Here is a 19,086-nt window from a genome sequence, read left to right on the forward strand (position 1 = left end):
CACCTTTGAAGACAGAATAACTGTGTTGTGAAGTTACCAATAACATAGTAAGTGCTTAAAGAGGTTCTTGCTAGACTGTGACAGGCAAGTCCTACACATTGTTCATTCCACTTGCCCATTTCCAGTGCAGATATTCTTGTTAAGACATGAATTACACATCAGAACTACGGTGGAACGACAGTAAATAGAAATATTGAAAATATTGTCAAATTAATGATTTACTTTTCCTGCAAATTGGCAATGACATTAAACAGAAAAGTAATTTATCTGAATTATTTATGAGTCAACTTGATGTATTTATTCATTTTAAGTTCTTGATGATGAACACACACACACACACACACAAATACTGAAGATTTGTTACACATATATCAGGATTACATTTATTATTTATATCTTTTATGACCTGGGTAAAAGTCGTTTAAAACAATGAAAATTTCTTAACATGTATTTTGTACTTACCATTTTAAAACTAGAGTGTGTAAGCTTTATCTTTACGCTGTATGAACAACTAAAGATAATTTCCAATAATAAATTATGTAAAGAACACATTTAATTTTTACCTGGTAGGAACAAATTCTGAGAAAAACAGCCTAATATTTTCAGCTGCCAAACTGTAGACGGAATATACCTTATCCCTGAGTGCCCTGTGTAATAAGAAAATTGCAGCCCTTGCGATTTTGTTTGGTGAAGCAGTTGGTTGCTCAGGATGTTTCTCTCCAGATGCATATGCCCGAAGCACATCTTTCAACTGCTGCAAACCCTCCTCCTTGTCTGAATACTGCTTTGAGTAGAACTTCTCAACCTAAAAGAGTGATACAGCTGATTAATTTTACCTACAACTGCCTCATCTCCTTCAACAATAGGAAAGAAAACAACATATTCAAATATACTACTGTGAAACATCATGTTGTGAATACAATAAACTCAGTCATACAATCATAAGGGATAAGATGGTCAACTGTTCACTGTGTGTATTGTCATTCATAAGTTGTAAAATGGCTAACATTTCACAACAATCCATTTTCTGTCCTGCAGAACAGTTTATGGAATCTTCCTACAAAGGAATTTTGTTAGTATGGTACAAGCACTACAGTGTGAGGAAGTTTCCAGGAAATTTCTACATAAGTACATAATGCTTGCAATATTTTTTATCCTGCACTGTTTAGTTGTTCCACATTTCCCTACCTGTCATTTCCGCACACATAATTCAGTTCTGCTTTTCAGGAGGAGGGACATGTTTAGCGTAATGTCACCCCCTTCCCTGTTTTATATCATATTATTTGCACTTGATACAGTCTGCTGCACATAAGTGGGAAATTATTCACCTATGGATAACAGGAGGCAGGCAGTTACTTGTTTAATTATATTAATGCCACAAATGGAATTACATAGAACCTGTAGTATATGCCAAAGTATAATAGATAGTGCCTGGGATGAACTGGCTTTATACACAAAAGGAACCATGAAGTACGTGTTGGTGATCTGTGGAAATCCTTCCTTAAAACACAAATGATGTATAATGTGTGTATGCCAAGAAGAGCACTATTTCCCAGTGACGATATCTTACTGTGAAAGGCTTACGATTGGCAGAAGGGACTAGTCACAGCCAGCTTTCTACACTAGGGAAAAACGTTCTTTCACTTAAACGTGCACCTCTGTAAAGCACCTGAAGACTCCTTGAGGGGTTAGCTTGTTTGCAAAACACTGAAAGCCATTATCTTCTCAAACAGAACCTTGAAAATGCTTGATGGATCTGAGTAAGCAAAAATCCTGCTGGTTTTCAGAAGAAAGTTGGCATCCTGTGACAAGGAATCAAGAGGAAGAGAATTGCCCAGGAGGAATTGTCTATTGCCTGGAACTGATGTGTCATCAGGCATTGATAAGCTGCAATGACAAAATTTCAGTGCTCTGGGAGTTTAAGAGGGGAAGACCTGGATCAGAATCAGAGAGCTGGGAAGTGAAAGGACTCTTTTTGGTAGCGTGATGTGATTTGATGACCGACATTTCATGGACTTTTCTGGTGGAGACATCTAGTGAGGAGCAAGACTTCATAATGAGTCTTTCAGGAGACTTCACGTTAGGACTTCATCCCAAGACTTGGTAGTAAGGACTTGGTCTGCACTTGCCCTTGATGCTGATCTGATACTATGGTGACTTCAATTTACTCCATGTTGTTTTAAATCCCATTCCAATCTGCTGGATTTACTGGATTTAATCCCAGTCCAGTACTTATTCTTATAACAATTAAACTTTGTTTTCTTATCTAAAGCCAGTCTTCTGATTAGATTAGAGATTAGATTAGATTAGATTAATACTTGTTCCATGGACCATGAATACAACACTTCGTAATGATGTGGAACGTGTCGGTTAATAAAAGATGTCTGTACAAGATATTACATTACACAAAATATTGCATGACACTAATGTTTAAGTTTTTTTTTGCTCCCCTTAATTTATATCTAAAAATTCAGCCAATGAGTAGAAGGAGTTGTCATCTAGAAATTCTTGTAACTTATTTTTAAATGTTAGTTGGCTATCTGTCAGGCTTTTGATGCTGTTTGGTAGGTGACCAAAGACTTTTGTGGCAGCAGCAAATGACTGTCACCTGATGCTGCTTTTCCAGCCTGATCCCAATACTGATCCGAATAATGACTCTGTTACCAATGAGTCATTCTCATGACCATTGTTAACTGGTTCAAATACTCCCTTGGTCAGAAAAGTTCCAGGACAGTTTTTTTTTATTTCTGAGTTTGTAATACTAAAAAGGAACAAATGTTGCTTTTATGTTACCAGGTATGTGTGTGTGTGTGTGTGTGTGTGTGTGTGTGTGTGTGTGTGTGTGTGTGTGTGTGTATGTGTGTGTGTGCTTGAAATGATTTTGGCCATGTTTCCCTGCAAACTCACTAGGTGGCAGGGTTGTGCTTAGAAACACACTGTTTGGGTTCTTGTTGCATTAGCTATGGTGGCACAATAGATGCTGATTGTGATCAAAAGGTGAACATTAAGTTCTGTGTTAAGCTCGCGAAAAGCTCTAGTGAAACGCAGACAACATTAAGCAAGCATATGCAGGTGAGGTACTTTCAAGAAGTCATGTTTTTGAGTGGCACAAAAGGTTTTGTGACAGCTGCAAGATGATCTCACAGCTGGTCGCCTATCAACAGCACATACCAATGCAAATATGGGGCAAGTTAGGCAGTTATTGCAAGAAGACCATAATGTATCTGTCCATGCGTTATCAGAGGAACTTAATTTGAATCATGATGTGTGTTACATTTTATGCAAAGATTTAGGGAAATGGAAACTTAACACAAAATTTGTCTCTCACACACTAACAAATGAACAGAAAAGGGAAAGACAAAGGATATCTGCTGAACTACTGCATAGAGCCAGGCATGATCCCACATTTTGGTCAAAGATTTTTGCTGGGGATGAAAGTTGTGACCCTCACACAAAGCTTCTAGGTCAGGCTCTAGCTCTTGGCTGCGATACAAGTGCATCTACAGAACAACAAGTTAAGAGTTTATCCTTTTCTGTGTTTTCCTCATAGTATATTTATTAAATTTCACATGTGTTTCTCTATTTAAGAGAGTTAATCTCAGGTTTTTGTAAATGTAAATTCATTCAGTCTGTAGCACAGTAGATGCTTTTTTGTTTTGTTTTGAAATTAACTGTCCATTTATTTAGTAAGCCAGTCAGTCAGGCTCCAGCTCTCGGCTGTGATACGAGTACATCTATAGAGTGTTAACAGAATCTTCTGTCGGTTCTTATATTTATGTTTTTATTTATTTACTGTGCAATTTTTTACTTTTTCATTGCATTACCACCACACTGTCAAATATGTTACTTACTGTATGTTTCTGCTTCAGTCTAGACATATTACTTCTCTTCCAATGTTATCTTCAAACATTGTAACTTCTTTGGTGACAATACTCAGTGAATGCCTGAAGATGGCCTTGTAAGCCAAAAACCGGTTAACACAATAAAAGTAATACTGTGGAACAAAAGCAAACTGGTGCTTTTCATTTATTAAGTGTTTATCCTTTTCTGTGTTTTTCACATAGTATATTTATTAAATTTTGTGCATGCTTCTCTGTTTAAGGGGGTTAATATCGCATTTCTGTAAGTGAAAATTCATTCAGTTTTTAGTGCAACTGCTTGTTAACACATCTGCATCCATTGGTGACACAACAAGGTAGCATGTCACTTATCAAGGATTGTCTGCTTTTATAGTTCATTTCTTCTGTTAGTCTTGATAGGTCAGATCGGATGTGTGCTTGCTGTGTGCGGATGCAAGAGGAGTTGGCTGCCGTTCATGAACTGTGTTGCTGCTGTTGACTATGGTCAATCCCCTTCAGGCCACTGGGGTGTAATGGTGGTGGAAAATATAGCATGTAACATAGGACACCTCAGCTCTCACTTGTTTTGCCTGCAGGCTCTGCTTCCAAGGCACCTCCCAGAGCACACGACATAGTGGATCAGACCTCACAGCAGGGTGAGTGGCAGGTGGTGGTAACATGTTTGTGTCAAGGATGCGTAGTACCAATGTGGAGACTGGCCACCTGGCCTCACCCGTTCAACCTGTAAGTGAATAGATGGCTGGTCCTTCAGCAGGATCTGAGCATTCACATGCAGGTGAGGGGTTTATGGGTTACTGGAAACTCCACGTTATGGAGCCCCTTGGACAGATAGCATTCAGGGCTAGAAAGAAAGTCAATGTGTACTCGGTATGTCTGCTGAGGGGCCTCATCTGAGATGTGGAGGTAGTCTTGCCTGTGGTTATCGAGCGTGCAGGGTGCAGTCGTCTGCATGTTGTGGCTCATGTCAGCACCAACGATGCCTGTTGCATGGGTTCTGAGACAATTCTCAGTTTGTGTAGGTGGCTGGTGGAGGTGGTGAGGGCTGCTGACCTCACGTGTGGGATGAAAGTACAGACTGCAATATGCAACATCATCCCCAGAGTTGATCGGGGTCCTTTGGTCTGGAGCCAAGTGGAGGATCTCAACCAAAGGCTTTGTCAACTCTGTGATGGTCTTGGCTGCAGATTTCTAGACCTACGTTACCTTGTGGGGATTTGTAAGCATCTCCTTGATAGGTCAGGGGTGCACTACACAATGGAAGCAGCTACTTGGGTAGCAGAGTACTTGTGGAGTGTACATGAGGGATTTTTAAGCTAGGCAGTAGTTTTAAGTGCTCTAAAGAACATTCGCTAGTTGATTCACAGCTAGGGAAGTCAAATAGGGTTCAGAATAAAGACGCTTCAACTGTCACAATTTTATCAGTAAACTGTCAAAGCATTCACAATAAAGTTCCTGAATTTACTGCCCTCCAGGAAAGTTCTCACACTCAAATTATTCTTGGGAATGAAAGCTCACTGAAACCCAAAGTGGAAAGCTCTGAGATATTTAGTGAGTCATGGAACATACATTGGAAAGACAGATTAGAGGTCACAGGAGGGGGAGTGTTCATTGCAGTTGACAAAAACATTGTCTCTATTGAGGTCGAAGTTACATGTGACAGTGAAGTCATCTGATCATGTACAACAAATTCTGTTGTGACAGTTCTAGAGTCATTCAAAGAAAGTCTACAGTCAATGGTGTGTAAATACTTAAATCATGCAATATTAGTTGGAGGTGACTCTAACCTGCCAAGTATAGACTCGGATGTCTATGGATTCATTGCAAGGGATACGGACAAAAGTCATGTGAAATACTTTTGGACACATTTTCTGAAAAGTGCCTTGAGCACCTTGCTTGGCAGTCCAGATGCAATGGAAATATCTTAGACCTCGTAGCTACAAATAGGCCAGACCTTATCAACAATGTCAGTATAGAAACGGGGATTAATGATAATGATGTCATTATAGCAACTATAATTATGAAAATTAATGAATCACTCAAGAAGGCTAGGAGAGTGTTTCTGCTAGACAGAGCAGACAAGCAGTTATTAACATCTCACTTAGAGAGTGAATTGACATAACTTAGTTACAGTAAGATGGATGTAGAGGAATGTAACAATATTCTGAAAAGGAAAGTTGCTACTCACCAAATAGCAGAATCCTAAGCCGCAGATAGGCACAACAAAAAGACTGTCACAAATACAGCTTTCAGCCAGTAAGGCCTTCATCAGAATTAGATGGTAAACACACACATACACACTTACGCAAACACAACTTACACACACATGATTGCAGTCTAAGGCAACTGAGCCCACACTATGAGCAGCAGCACCAGTGCATGATAAGAGTGGTGACTGGTGGGGGTAAGGAGGAGGCTGGGGAGGGGAGGGGGAGGGATAGTAGGGTAGGCATGGTGGCCAGTGACATGCTGTTGGGGAATGCGGAGGGATGAAATGGAAAGAGGGTAGGGCAGCTATGTGCAGTCGGGAGGTTAGATGGATGGAGCGGAGAGGTGGGGAGAGGGGGGGGGGGGGATAGCGGAAAAGGAGAGACGTAAAAAGACTGGATGTGATGTACGAATGAGGTCAGTTTAGAGCTGGAATAGGGATAGAGAAGGAGCTGGATGGGAGAGGACAATGACTAATGAAGGTTGAGGCCAGGAGGATTACAGGACCGTAGGATATATTGCAGAGAAAGTTCATACCTGCGCCAATTCAGAAAAGCTGGTGTTGGTGGGAAGGATCCATATGCCACAGGCTGTGAAGCAGTCATTGAAACAGAGGATGTCATGTTTGGCAGCATGCTCAGCAACAGGATGGCCCACTTGTTTCCTGGCCACAGTTTGACACTGGCCATTCCTGGAGACAGACAGCTTGTTGGTTGTCATTCCGACATAGAAATGCAGCACAGTGGTTACAGCTTATCTTGCAGATCACATGACTGGTTTCACAGGTAGCCCTGCTTTTGATGGAATAGGTGATGTTAGTGACCAGACTGGAGTAGGTGGTAGTGAGGATGTATAAGACAGGTCTTGCATCTAGGTCTATTAGAGGGTTAAGAGCCATGAGATAATGGGTTGGGAACAGGGATTGTGTAGGGATGGATGAGTATGTTGTGTAGGTCCGGTGGATGGCGGAATACTATTGTGGGAGGGGTGGGAAGGATAGTGGGCAGGATATTTCTCATTTCAGGGCACAATGAGAGGTAGTCGAAAACCTGGCATAAAATGTATTTCAGTTGCTCCAATCCTGGGTAGTACCGAGTTACAAAGGGTATGCTCCCCTGTGGCTGGAGAGTGGGAATATGTGATGTGGGAGGAGATTGCAAAGATAAGGCATAAGAGATTTGTTTTTGTACAAGGTTGGGAGGATAATTATGGTTTGTGAAGGCTTCAGTGAGACCCTCAGTGTATTTCAATAGGGACCGCTTATCACTGCAGGTGCAATGACCACTGGTGGCTAGGCTGTATGGAAGGGACTTCTTGGTATCGAATGGGTGGCAGCTGTCAAAGTGGAGGTATTGTTGGTGGTTTTGTCATATTTTTTCAGACGTAATTCTATGTTATTCATGTAATTTTTCACATTTCTTCCACCACCATGGATCCTTGCTCCTTCCATGTGCATCAATACAGAAAGGTTTCCTTATCCCTAGCCAGAACCCAGTCCCACATACTGTTCCTGCATTGTTGCTTGGCTTATGGAATCCTCCCAAATGGCCTTACCATCAAATTACCCATCTCCGGCTGCCATTCCTCCTTAAAAAATGACCACCACGTGTTCAGATTCTGCCATTCCTTAGCCCTCACCAACATAGTCCTGCAAAACCATATCAACCAAGCCCAAACATCCTTGCAGTACCTTCTCTCAATCCACAAAATTCTCCTGCTATGCAATCCCAAATTCCTGGAACCCTTAACACACATCGAAACTCTTGCCCTCGAGGAACTAGAGCAATAGGCACAACACCACCTCAAAAAGCTCTCCAACCTGCTCACTTCCTACTCCCGCCTTGGAGTACGACTGTCCACTCCCTCTACAACAATTTCCAAATCTTCTCCACATCCCCTCGTGAACTGCAAGGATTATCTGGCAGAAGGACTTCATCAGCTGTCAGATACATCCATCTGCAAGCTTTACCACAGTGATCCCATTCCAGAAATCCAGCAGGATCTCCATCACTCCTCAGATCCTTAAGCCCTACCCAGAACCTCTCCCCAGAGTCCATCTCTCTACTCACCCCTACTACTCCCTATTCTCCCACCTTCTACATGCTTCCTAAAATTCATAAATCCAATCACCCAGGACACTCCTTTGTGGACAGTCACTATGCCCCCACTGAGAGAATCCCTGCTCTTGTAGACAAACATATTCATCATATTACCCAGAACCTACCCTCCTATATACAAGACACAACCATTTCCACCACTGACTCTCCACAGTTCCTGTCCCTTTACCTGCTCATCACTATTGATGCCACCTCCACTTCCACTAATATCCCTAATTCCCATGGCCTTACCACTATTGAACACTACCTTTCCCAATGCCCAGCAGATTCCAAACCAACCACCTCCTCCCTAGTTGCCATGACCTACTACACACATCAAAAAAATTTTTGCATCACCTCAGTTCCAGAACCTGTACAGAAAATTGGAATAGAGTTCAACATAAACATCATTTACACCCTTGTTATTGCTCATGCAAATCATGCATTGCATATTGTACCACCATACAGTGAGACCTTCAAAGGTGGTGGTCCAGATTGCTGTACACACCAGGACTTCTAATACCCAGTAGCACGACCTCTTACATTGCTGCATGCCTGTATTTGTCATGGCATACTATCCACAAGTTCTTCAAGGCACTGTTGGTCCAGCTTGTCCCACTCCTCAATGGCGAGTCAGCACAGATCCCTCAGAGTTGTTGTTGGGTCATGTCATCCATAAACAGACCTTTTCAATCTATCCCAGGCACGTTCAATAGGTTTCATGTCTGGAGAACATAGTGGCCACTCTAGTTGAGCGATATCATTATCCTGAAGGAAGTCATTCACAAGATATGCATGCTGGGCACGTGAATTGTCGTCCATAAAAATGAATGCCTCACCAATAAGCTGCCGATATGGTTGCACTATTGGTTGGAGGATGGCATTCACGTATTGTACAGCCTTTACGGCACCTTCCATGACCACCAGCGGCATACGTCGGCCCCACATAATGCCATCCCAAAACAGCAGAGAACCTCCACCTTGCTGCACTCGCAGTGTGTCTAAGGCATTCAACCTGACCAGGTTGCCTCCAAACATGTCTTCGGTAATTGTCTGGTTGAAGGCATAAGTGACACTCATTGATGAAAAGAACGTGATGCCAATCCTGAGTGGTTCATTTGGCATGTTGTTGGGCCCATCTGTACCACGCTGCATGGTGTCGTGGTTGCAAAAATGGACCTTGCCTCGGATGTCGGGAGTGAAGTAGCACAACATGCAGCCTATTGTGCTTAGTTTGAGTGGTAACACAAAGTCCTGTGACTGCACAAAACGCAGTATTCAACATGGTGGTGTTGCTTCAGGGTTCCTCCAAGCCATAATCCATAGGTAGTGGTCATCCACTGCTGTAGTAACCCTTGGGTGACCAGAGCGAGGCATGTCATTGACAGTTCCTGCCTCTCTGTATCTCCTCCAAGTCCGAACAATATCACTTTGGTTCACTCCAAGATGCCTGGACACTTCCCTTGTTGAGAGCCCTTCCTGGCACAAAGTAACAGGGCAGATGCAATCGAACTGTGGTATTGACCATCTAGGCATGGCTGACCTACAGACAACACGAGCTGTGTACCTTCTTCCTGGTGGAATGACTGGAACTGACGGCTGTCGGACCCCCACCGTCTAACAGGCACTGTTCATGCATGGATTTTTACATCTTTGGGGACTGTGTCTGTGATACAATATCCACAGTCAGTGTGTATCTTCAGGATTTCTGGGAACTGGGGTGATGCAAAACCTTTTTTGATGTGTGTATAGCCTCACCCACAATTACTTCTCCTTTGATGGCATTACCTACAACAAATCCATGGTATGGCTATGGGCACCCAGTTGGCACCATCCTATGGCACCCTATTCACGGGCCATCTACAGGAATCCTTCCTAAACACCCAGGATCCTAAACCCCTCACCTGGTACAAATTCACTGATGACATCTTTGTGATTTGGATCGAGGGAGAGGAAACCCTATCCACATTCCTCAAGAACCTCAACATCTGCTCCTCCATTTGCTTCACCTGGTCCTGCTCAGACCTACAGACCACCTTCCTAGTTGTTGACCTCCATCTCAAAGATGGCTACATCAGTACTTCTGTCCATATCAGACCACTAACCACCAACAATACCTGCACTTGGACAGTGCCACTTATTCCGTGTCAAGAAGTCCCTTCCATTCAGCCTAGCCACCCGTGCTCATCACATCTGCAGTGAGGAGTGGTCCCTCAATCAAAATACACTGAGGGTCTCACTGAAGCCTTCATAAACCATGATTGTCCTCCCAACCTTACAGAAAAACAAATCTCTGTGCCTTATCTTTTGCAATCTCCCACTACCTCACAACGTCCCACAGTCTGGTCACAGAGGAGCATTCCTCTTGTAACTCAGTATCATCCGCCAGGGTTTTGACTACATTCTCCACCAGGGTTTCGACTACCTTTCGTCATGCCCTGAAATGAGACAATATACTCATCCGACCCTACACAACTCCTGCTCCCAGCCCCTTACCTCATGGCTCATAACCCTATAATAGACCTAGAAGCAAAACCTGTCCTATACATCCTCCCCCCAGCACTTACTCTAGTCCAGTCACAGACCTCTTCATTTCAGTGACTGCTTCACAGCCTGTGGCATATGGATCCCTGCCACCAACGCCAGCTTTTCTGAATTGTGCAGGTGGGAACTTTCCCTGTAGTATATCCTCAGTTCCTGTAACCCTCCTGGTGTCAATCTTCATTAGTCATTGTCCTCTCCCATTCCAGCACTACACAGCCTTCATTCTTTCATTGCACTCAGTTTTCTTATTTCTCTCCTTTTCCGCTATCCCTCTCCCCACCTCTCCGCTCTATCCGTCTAACCTCCTGACTGCACATAGCTGCCCTACCCTCTTTCCACCTCGTCCCTCCACGTTCCCCAACAGCATGTCACTATCCACTATGACTACCTTACTATCCATCCCCCTCTCCACCCCGGCCTCCTCCTTACCCCCACCCAGTTGCTAATCCCATCAAACACCAGTGCTGCCTGAGACTGCAGTCATGTGTGGGTGAGTTGCGTTTGCGTGAGTCTGTATGTGTGTGTTTACTGTCTAATTCTGACAAAGGCCTTACTGGTGAAAGCAATATTAGTGACAGTCTTTTTGTTGTGCCTATCTGTGACTCACCATCTCCGCTATATGGTGAGTAGCAACTTCCTTTTTACGATACTGTTACATTCCATCCTGGCTGTAGAGGAATTATGGGCAAAGTTTAAGTAGATTGTAAATTGTGGTCTGGAGAGTTACATGTCTACTAAGTGGATGAGGGATGGAAAAGACCTGCCATGGTTTAATAACAAAATTTGGTGGATGCTGAGGAAGCAGAGTCTGCTGCTTTCTAGATTCAAAAGGGGGCACACAAATGACGACAAGCATAGGTTAACAGAGATTCATGCATTTGTGAAAATATCTATCCACAACGCATACAACAACTAGCACTGTCGGACCTTTGCAAAGAATCTGGCAGAGAACCCGAGAAAATTCTGGTTGTATGTAATATTTGTAAGTGGGTCTAAGGCTTCCATTCAGTCCCTTATTGACCAGTCTGGTGTGGCAGTTGAAGATAGTGAAACAAAAGCCGAAATTTTAAATTTCATGTTCCAGAAATCATTCACACAGGAGAACCGTACAAACGTATGTCATTTGATCATTGGATGAACTCCCATATGGGCGACATAGAAATAAGCATACCTGACTTCCAGAAACAATTGAAAGATTTGAAATCAAATAAATCAACAGATTTGTTTGGAACTTCGATTTTACAAAGAGTGCTCTACAACATTGGCCCCTTACCTAGCTTGCATTTGTCATCAATCTCTCGCCTAACACTAAGTCCAAAACAATTGGAAAGAAGTACAGATGACTTCAATATATAAGAAAGGTAAAAGAATGGACCCGCAAAATTGCAGATTAATCTCCCTAACTGCTATTTGCTGCAGAATCCTTGATCATATTCTCAGTTTGAGCATAATAAACTTTCTTAAGACTGAGAAGCTTATGTCATGGTTTTAGAAAGCATCAGTCATGCAAAACTTAGCTTACCCTCTTCTCGCATGATATACTGAGAACCATGGATGAATGGCAAAAGGCAGATTCCATATTTCTAGATTTCTGGAAAGCATTTGACACAGTGCCCCATTGCAAGCTGTTAACAAAGATATGAGTATACAGAATAACTTTGCAGATATGTGAGTGGCTTGAAGACTTCTTAAATAATAGAACCCAATGAGTTGTCCTCAACAGCGAGTGGTCATCAGAGACAAGTGTATTGTCAGGAGTGCCCCAGGGAAGTGTGATAGGATGACTGTTGTTCTCTATATACATAAATAATTTGGCAGGTAGGGTGGGTAGCAATCTGCAGCTGTTTGCTGATGATGCTGTGGTGTGCAGTAAGGTGTCAAAGTTGAGTGACTGTAGGAAGATACAAGATGACTCAATTTCCACTTGGGTGCGATGAATGGTAGCTAGCCCTAAATGTGGAAAAATGTAAGTTAATGCAGATGAGTAGGAAGAACAAACCTGTAATGTTCAGATTCAGTTTTACTAGTGTCCTGCTTGACACAGTCAAGTCGTTTAAATATCTGGGCATAATGTATCAAAGCAGTATGAGATGGAATGAGCACATGAAAACTGTGGTAGGAAAGGCAAATGGTCGACTTCGGTTTATTGGAAGAATTTTAGGAAAGAGTGGTTCACCTGTAAAGGAGACTGCATATAGGGTGCTGGTGTGACCTAGTCTTGAGTATTGTTTGAATGTTTGGGATCCTTACCAATTTGGACTGAAGGAAGACATCAAAGCAATTCAGAGGTGGGCTGCTACCATTAGGATTGCACAACATGTAAGTGTTATAGAGATGCTTTCAGAACTCAAATGGGAATCTGTGAGGGAAGGCAACATTCTTTTGAAGAAACTCTATTGAGAAAATTTAGAGAACCAGCATTTGATACTGACTGCCAAATGATTCTACTGCCACCAACATACATCTCATGTAAGAACCAAGAAGATAAGATACAAGAAATTAGGGCCCATACAGGGGCATACAGACAGTCTTTTTCCCTCGCTGTATTTGCGAGTGAAATAGGAGGGGAAATGACAAGTAGTGGTACAGGGTACCCTCTGCCATGCACCATATGGTCACTTGTGGAGTATCTATTTAGATGTAGATGTAGATGTAGATGTACAAGTGCTGAATGGCAGAGTCCTGGATCATCAGCCTTAAAAAAAAAGTCAAACAACAACCTTTGAGAACAAAGACATTGTTGATCACTTTCTTTGATAGTAAAGGATTAGTTCGCCGTCCGTATGTTCCTCCAGGTCAAACAGTGATCCAAACTCTTTACATCAGAGTCTTGAAACGTTTGGGACAAGCAGTTCAACATTACCGTCCTGATTTGAGGCATCCTCAAGAATGGTTCTTACTGCACACAACACAAGACTCCATACTGCTTTATCTGTTACCGAGTATGTGGCCAGATGTTCTGTTATTGCCATTCCCCATCCACTATGTTCACCCAACCTCTTGCCTTGCAATTTTTTTCTTTTTTTCACGAGATCATCCAGATATTGCAGACATTCAATGGGCTGTGAGAAATGAGCTTACAAGCATTGCAGTTGAAAATTTTCCTGCTTGCTTCCAAGACCTCCAAAACCTTGGCAACTGTGTATAGGTAGCTAAGGGGACTACTTCCATAGGAGCTAGGATCATCACTTGGTAAGTGCAATTTTCTGTTTTTAAAAAAACCTGGCCTGGAACTCTTCTGACCAGAGAGCCGACCACTTTTAATGCTACTATGTAAATTTTGAATGTGTAAGCCATGCAGTCCTCACCCATGGACCACGGCACTAATCCTCTTGGCCTGCACAAAGGGAACAGGCCATTTAACCATGACAGCTTTCAGTCACCTGCCATGCACTGCCCGCTGCCAGGGTTGATGGACAAAATGACAGCCCATGACACATAGCACTGCAGATTGATGGCATCTGACAGCCAACTCTACATGGAAAATGGCCAAATGAAGATCTAACTGCCACACCAGCTTCACGGGGACCCTATTTCTTCCATATCTGCCCAGTCCAAGCGCCCTGAGACCCTGTATTTAATGGTGTTTCTTGTCTTTTGTTGTTTTAATAAATTGCCTGTCTTCACCTCTCAGTCATTCCATTTTGCACAAGGCCGTTGAAGAGGTGAATTTTGGTTTGATTAATGCTGATGCAAAACATACAAGAAATCACTTAACTTTTGCCCTATTCTCCTGCTAAAATTTCCCATTCAACACAGGCTCAGTATTATGCAAGTTATCACAAGCTTCACATCCCAATCTCTATGCATCATGTGACTTCCTCTTAATTTTGTGTCTGAGTGATCTATCTCCTTATCCATATTATGTTTCAGATATTTGTATGGTGTGACACATGGTATGAGAAGTGTGAAGTCATCTATATGAGTACTAAAATAAGTCTGCTAAATTTCTATCACACAAATTTGAAGGCTGTAAATTCAACTAAATATTTAGGGATTTCAATTACAAATAACTTAAATTGGAACAATCACATAGATAATGTTATGGGGAAAGCAAACCAAAGACTGTGATTTATTGGCAGAACAATTAGGAAATGCAATAGGTCTGCTAAAGAGACTGCTTACACTACACCCGTCTGTCCTTTTCTCTAGTATTGCTGTTTTGCATGGGACATGCAAAAGATAAGACTGATGAAGGACATCAAAAAAGTCCAAAGAAGGGTAGCTCATCTTGTATCATCATAAAATAATGGAGAGAGTGACATGGACATGATACACTAAATGAGGTGGGGATCATTAAAACAAAGGTGATTTCTGTTGCACCAGGATCTTCTCATAAAATTTTAATCACCAACTTTCTCCTCAGTGCTTGAAAATATTTTGTTGGCACCCACCTACAAAGGTAGAAATGATCATCATAATAAAATAAGAGAAATTTGAGCATGCAAGGAAAGATTTAAGTGTTTGTTTTTCCTGTGCACTGTTCTTCGAGAGTGAAACAGTATAGAAAAAGCTTGAAGGTGGATTGATGAACCGAATGCCAGGCACTTAATTGTGAATTGGAGAATAATCATATAGCTGTAGATGTACCCATGCCAAACCTGTCTTTGACTTATTCCTCTGCTCTCATCCTTAAGAAGGAACCTCTGGTTGTGAAAACTAGGCCTTCCTTGTGTGTTTTCCTCTGTATGTTTAAAACAACATCTCTGGGAGCTTTGTCTTTTGAGATATGTCGTGAATAGATAATGTTTTATTATGTGAATTCAGTCTATTTGCAGTTCCCATATACAATGTATGTTTTAAACATGAAGTGGAATCAGACAGAATTTATTATAATAAGTATGGAAAATTATTTAAAAGATACAGTCAATATGAATGTAAACCAGCTGACTAATGCTGCCGGCCTGGGTGGCTGAGCGGTTCTAGGCGCTACAGTCTGGAACCGCGCGACTGCTACGGTCACAGGTTTGAATCCTGCCTCGGGCATGGATGTGTGTGATGTCCTTAGGTTAGTTAGGTTTAAGTAGTTCTAAGTTCTAGGGGACTGATGACCTTAGGAGTTAAGTCCCATAGTGCTCAGAGCCATTTGAACCATTTTTGACTAATAAGTATAGTGTGATTTCTATATCTTTCCAAGGAACACTTCCTTCTTCAAACAAAATACAGAATGTATGTGTCTCTCATTTTTTCCGTGGGCGTGTTTTGCTTCCTTCTCTTCTGGTCTTACTTGCTTTTCACTCTCTGATTAAGTAATAATGAAAGTTTACAATTCGTCATCTGTTTTTTTTTTTTTTTTTTTTTTTTTTTTTTTTTTTTGTATCTCTTTGTCCCTATTCCATTAGCTTCTGTTTTATTAATGAACCATGTTAAACATAGTGAGGTGAAATATAACCAAGTAAACAGAATCTGAAGTAGAAAACTTCATCAGCACCAAAAAGACTTTATTATATAGACATATCAATTAAAAATATCCTTACAATTTCCACGCTATTTTTGCTTATGAAATCAAGAAAATTTAGACACTGATATTTGTGCGGATGTATATACATACCAATTCCAGTCCAAAGACTGTGATTGGAAGAGCAGCCTGTTTCTTTTCTCGTTCACTAATTTTTGACCTGGTTGATGTTTCATTTTCCACTTGGCACTCTCTCAGGCTGCTAGCATGGCAGCTGAAAAAAAAGTCTGAACTTAAAACTAAGTAGACTGAGAACACTCGTCATGGTTATAAAAACACTAAAATTACGAGGGTCGGTCAAAAAGTAATGCCTCCCATTTTTTTTCTACTTAAAGAAATTAAGTTAAGTGAAAAATTTGAATTTGGCGCCATTCCTCAAACCTTCTTCTGCAATCCACTGCAGTAGTAACTTTCTGTGTCAACAGGTGGCAGCACAGCAGAAGTTTGTAAGATGGCCGACATCGATGTTCGTTTGAGACAGCGTTGTGTGATTGAATTCTTGAATGCAGAAGGTGAAACGCCCATACGCATTCATGAAAGACTGAAGAAGGTGTATGGTGTTGTGACAGTGGATGTCAGCACTGTTAGACGATGGGTTCGTCATTGTAAGGAAGCTGAAGGGCAAACACCGTTGACTGACGAAAAGCGGAGCGGCAGGCCGGTGAGTGCAGTGACTCCACACAACATTCAGCAAGTTGATGACATCATTCGTGGTGACCGTCGGGTGACTGCAGATGAAGTGTGTCGCATTATTTCTCTTAGTAAAGGCAGTGTGATCACGATTATTAAACAATTGGGATACTCAAAAGTTTGTGCACGGTGGGTTCCAAGAATGTTAACCGATCAGAATAAAGAGGCAAGGAAAACAATAGCCTCCCAACACTTGCAGCGCTTCCGTTTGGAGGGAGATGAGTTTCTGCAAAAAATTGTGACCGGGGACGAAACATGGGTGCATTTTTTTGAACTCGAATCAAAGAGGCAGTCAATGGAGTGGCGTCACACAAGCTCGCCGAGGAAGAAAAAATTCAAAACTGTGCGATTGGCAGGGAAAGTTATGGCAACAGTTTTCTGGGATACAGAGGGTGTGATTCTGGTTGATTTTTTGGAGCAGGGATGCACAATAAATTCTGTTCAATACGTCACAACCCTCAAAAAACTTAAAGCACGTCTTCAGCGAGTTCGCCCAACAAAATCAATGGCAGATGTTCTTCTTTTGCATGACAATGCAAGACCACACACCAGTCGTCACACCTCTGACGAGATTGTCAAAATTGGATGGGAAGTTTTGCCTCATCCCCCATACAGCCCTGACCTGGCACCATCAGACTTCCATCTGTTCGGGCCACTAAAAGAAGCTCATCGTGGGATTCATTTTGAAGATGAGGAGGCCGTCAAAACATCCGTGCGTCAATGGCTTAGGAAGCAGAGCTGTGATTTTTACCGTGCTGGGATACATGCCCTTGTTCAAAGATGGACCAAAACTGTAGAGATGGGCGGAGATTACATTGAAAAATGACAAAATGATCCTCAATGTTGTGGTTTTCAACCTATGTAATTGCATTTAAATTTCCTGACAATTAAACGTAGAAAAAAAAATAGGAGGCATTACTTTTTGACTGACCCTCGTAAATAAGCATTGAGATCGTAATATTGGTATTATAATGAAGTAACAATTTGAATTAACTGAGAAGTAATTCATATAATTATAAGTAAGAGTATTTCAGCATTAGTCATACTTTATTGTTAGTATACTTTACAGAAGATGCCTGTAGTGGCAGGTTCTGCTTATTAATACCAGGGTCATCCACAAAGTAAATTCTGTTTGGTTATATAAAACAAACGTGTACAGATACAGAAAAAGTATTTATTGTACAAAAATCTACAACTGTTAAACTACTTTTCTACATGAGTTCCGAAATTTTGTAGGCACTTGTCATAGCATGGCACAAGTTTTTGTATGCCTTCTTCATAGAAGGTTGCTGCCTGTTTATTCAACCATGTGGTAACAAGTTCTTTCAGCTCGTCATCATCATTGAAGCGTTAACCACCAAGGACAAATTTTAGGTGTAAGAAGAGAAGAAAGTCGCTAGGAGTGAGGTCTGGGCTGTACAGAGGATGATCAAACGTGTCCCAGTGAAATTTCCGTAAGAGTTGTTTGGTCATATTTGCTGTGTGTGCTCAGGCATTATTGTGGAAAAAAACAACACCTTTTGACAGAATCCTCGGCGCTTGTTCTGTATTGTGCGGCGCAATTTCTTAATGGTCTCACAGTAACCATGTGCATTGATTGTTTGGCCTTGTGATAAGAAATCAATCAGCAAAATGCCTTTTCTGTCCCAAAAAATGGTGCACATGACTTTTCGAGGTGTCAAGATTTGCTTAGGCTTAACCTTCATTTGGGATGAAGTGTGCCTCCATTCCACTGATTGCCGTTTTGTTTCATGGGTGTCATATGATACCCAAGTTTCATCCCCCGTGACCTTCTGAGAAAGAAAACCATCGCCTTCTTCATTGTAGTGTGTCAAAAACTGAAGTGCACTGCCCATCTGTTGTTCAGTAAGAATTTTGGGTACCTAATGTGAGCAAAGTTTTCAAAAATTTCAGTTTTTCAGTAACAATTTCATGAATTAGTGATGGTGAGATTTGCGGAACTTCCATAGCAAGGGCACTAAGTGTAAACTTATGGTTGTGCTTAATCTTTTCTTCAATTGTGTGAACCAGTTCATCAGTAAGCACAGATTCATTGTGCACTTGATCATGTCCTTCATTGAATAGTCTGACCTATCTTCTAGCCATTGAATCACTCATAGCATTTTGTCCGTAAACATCGCAGATTTGCTGATGAATTTCCTTTGGTTTAACATGGTGGCATTTTCAATTATGGCTGACATTATAAAGAAGCACTACAAAGCACATGTTGACA

The 19,086-nt window shown here is 41.7% G+C and overlaps 1 protein-coding gene across 1 annotated transcript in view; it reads right to left on the reverse strand.

The window, feature by feature from the left end:
- Positions 1–19,086, reverse strand: part of LOC126194895 (centrosomal protein of 104 kDa) — a 461,734-nt gene that overhangs the window by 68,763 nt on the left and 373,885 nt on the right. Inside the window, exons 8-9 of the mRNA XM_049933248.1 lie at positions 16,257–16,377; positions 564–805 (exon numbers count right to left, since the gene is read on the reverse strand). Of these exons, the coding sequence (XP_049789205.1) occupies positions 564–805; positions 16,257–16,377 (363 nt within the window). The remainder of the gene's footprint in view (positions 1–563; positions 806–16,256; positions 16,378–19,086) is intronic.

The sequence above is a fragment of the Schistocerca nitens genome, chromosome 7 (assembly GCF_023898315.1).
Source record: "Schistocerca nitens isolate TAMUIC-IGC-003100 chromosome 7, iqSchNite1.1, whole genome shotgun sequence".
NCBI lineage: Eukaryota > Metazoa > Arthropoda > Insecta > Orthoptera > Acrididae > Schistocerca > Schistocerca nitens.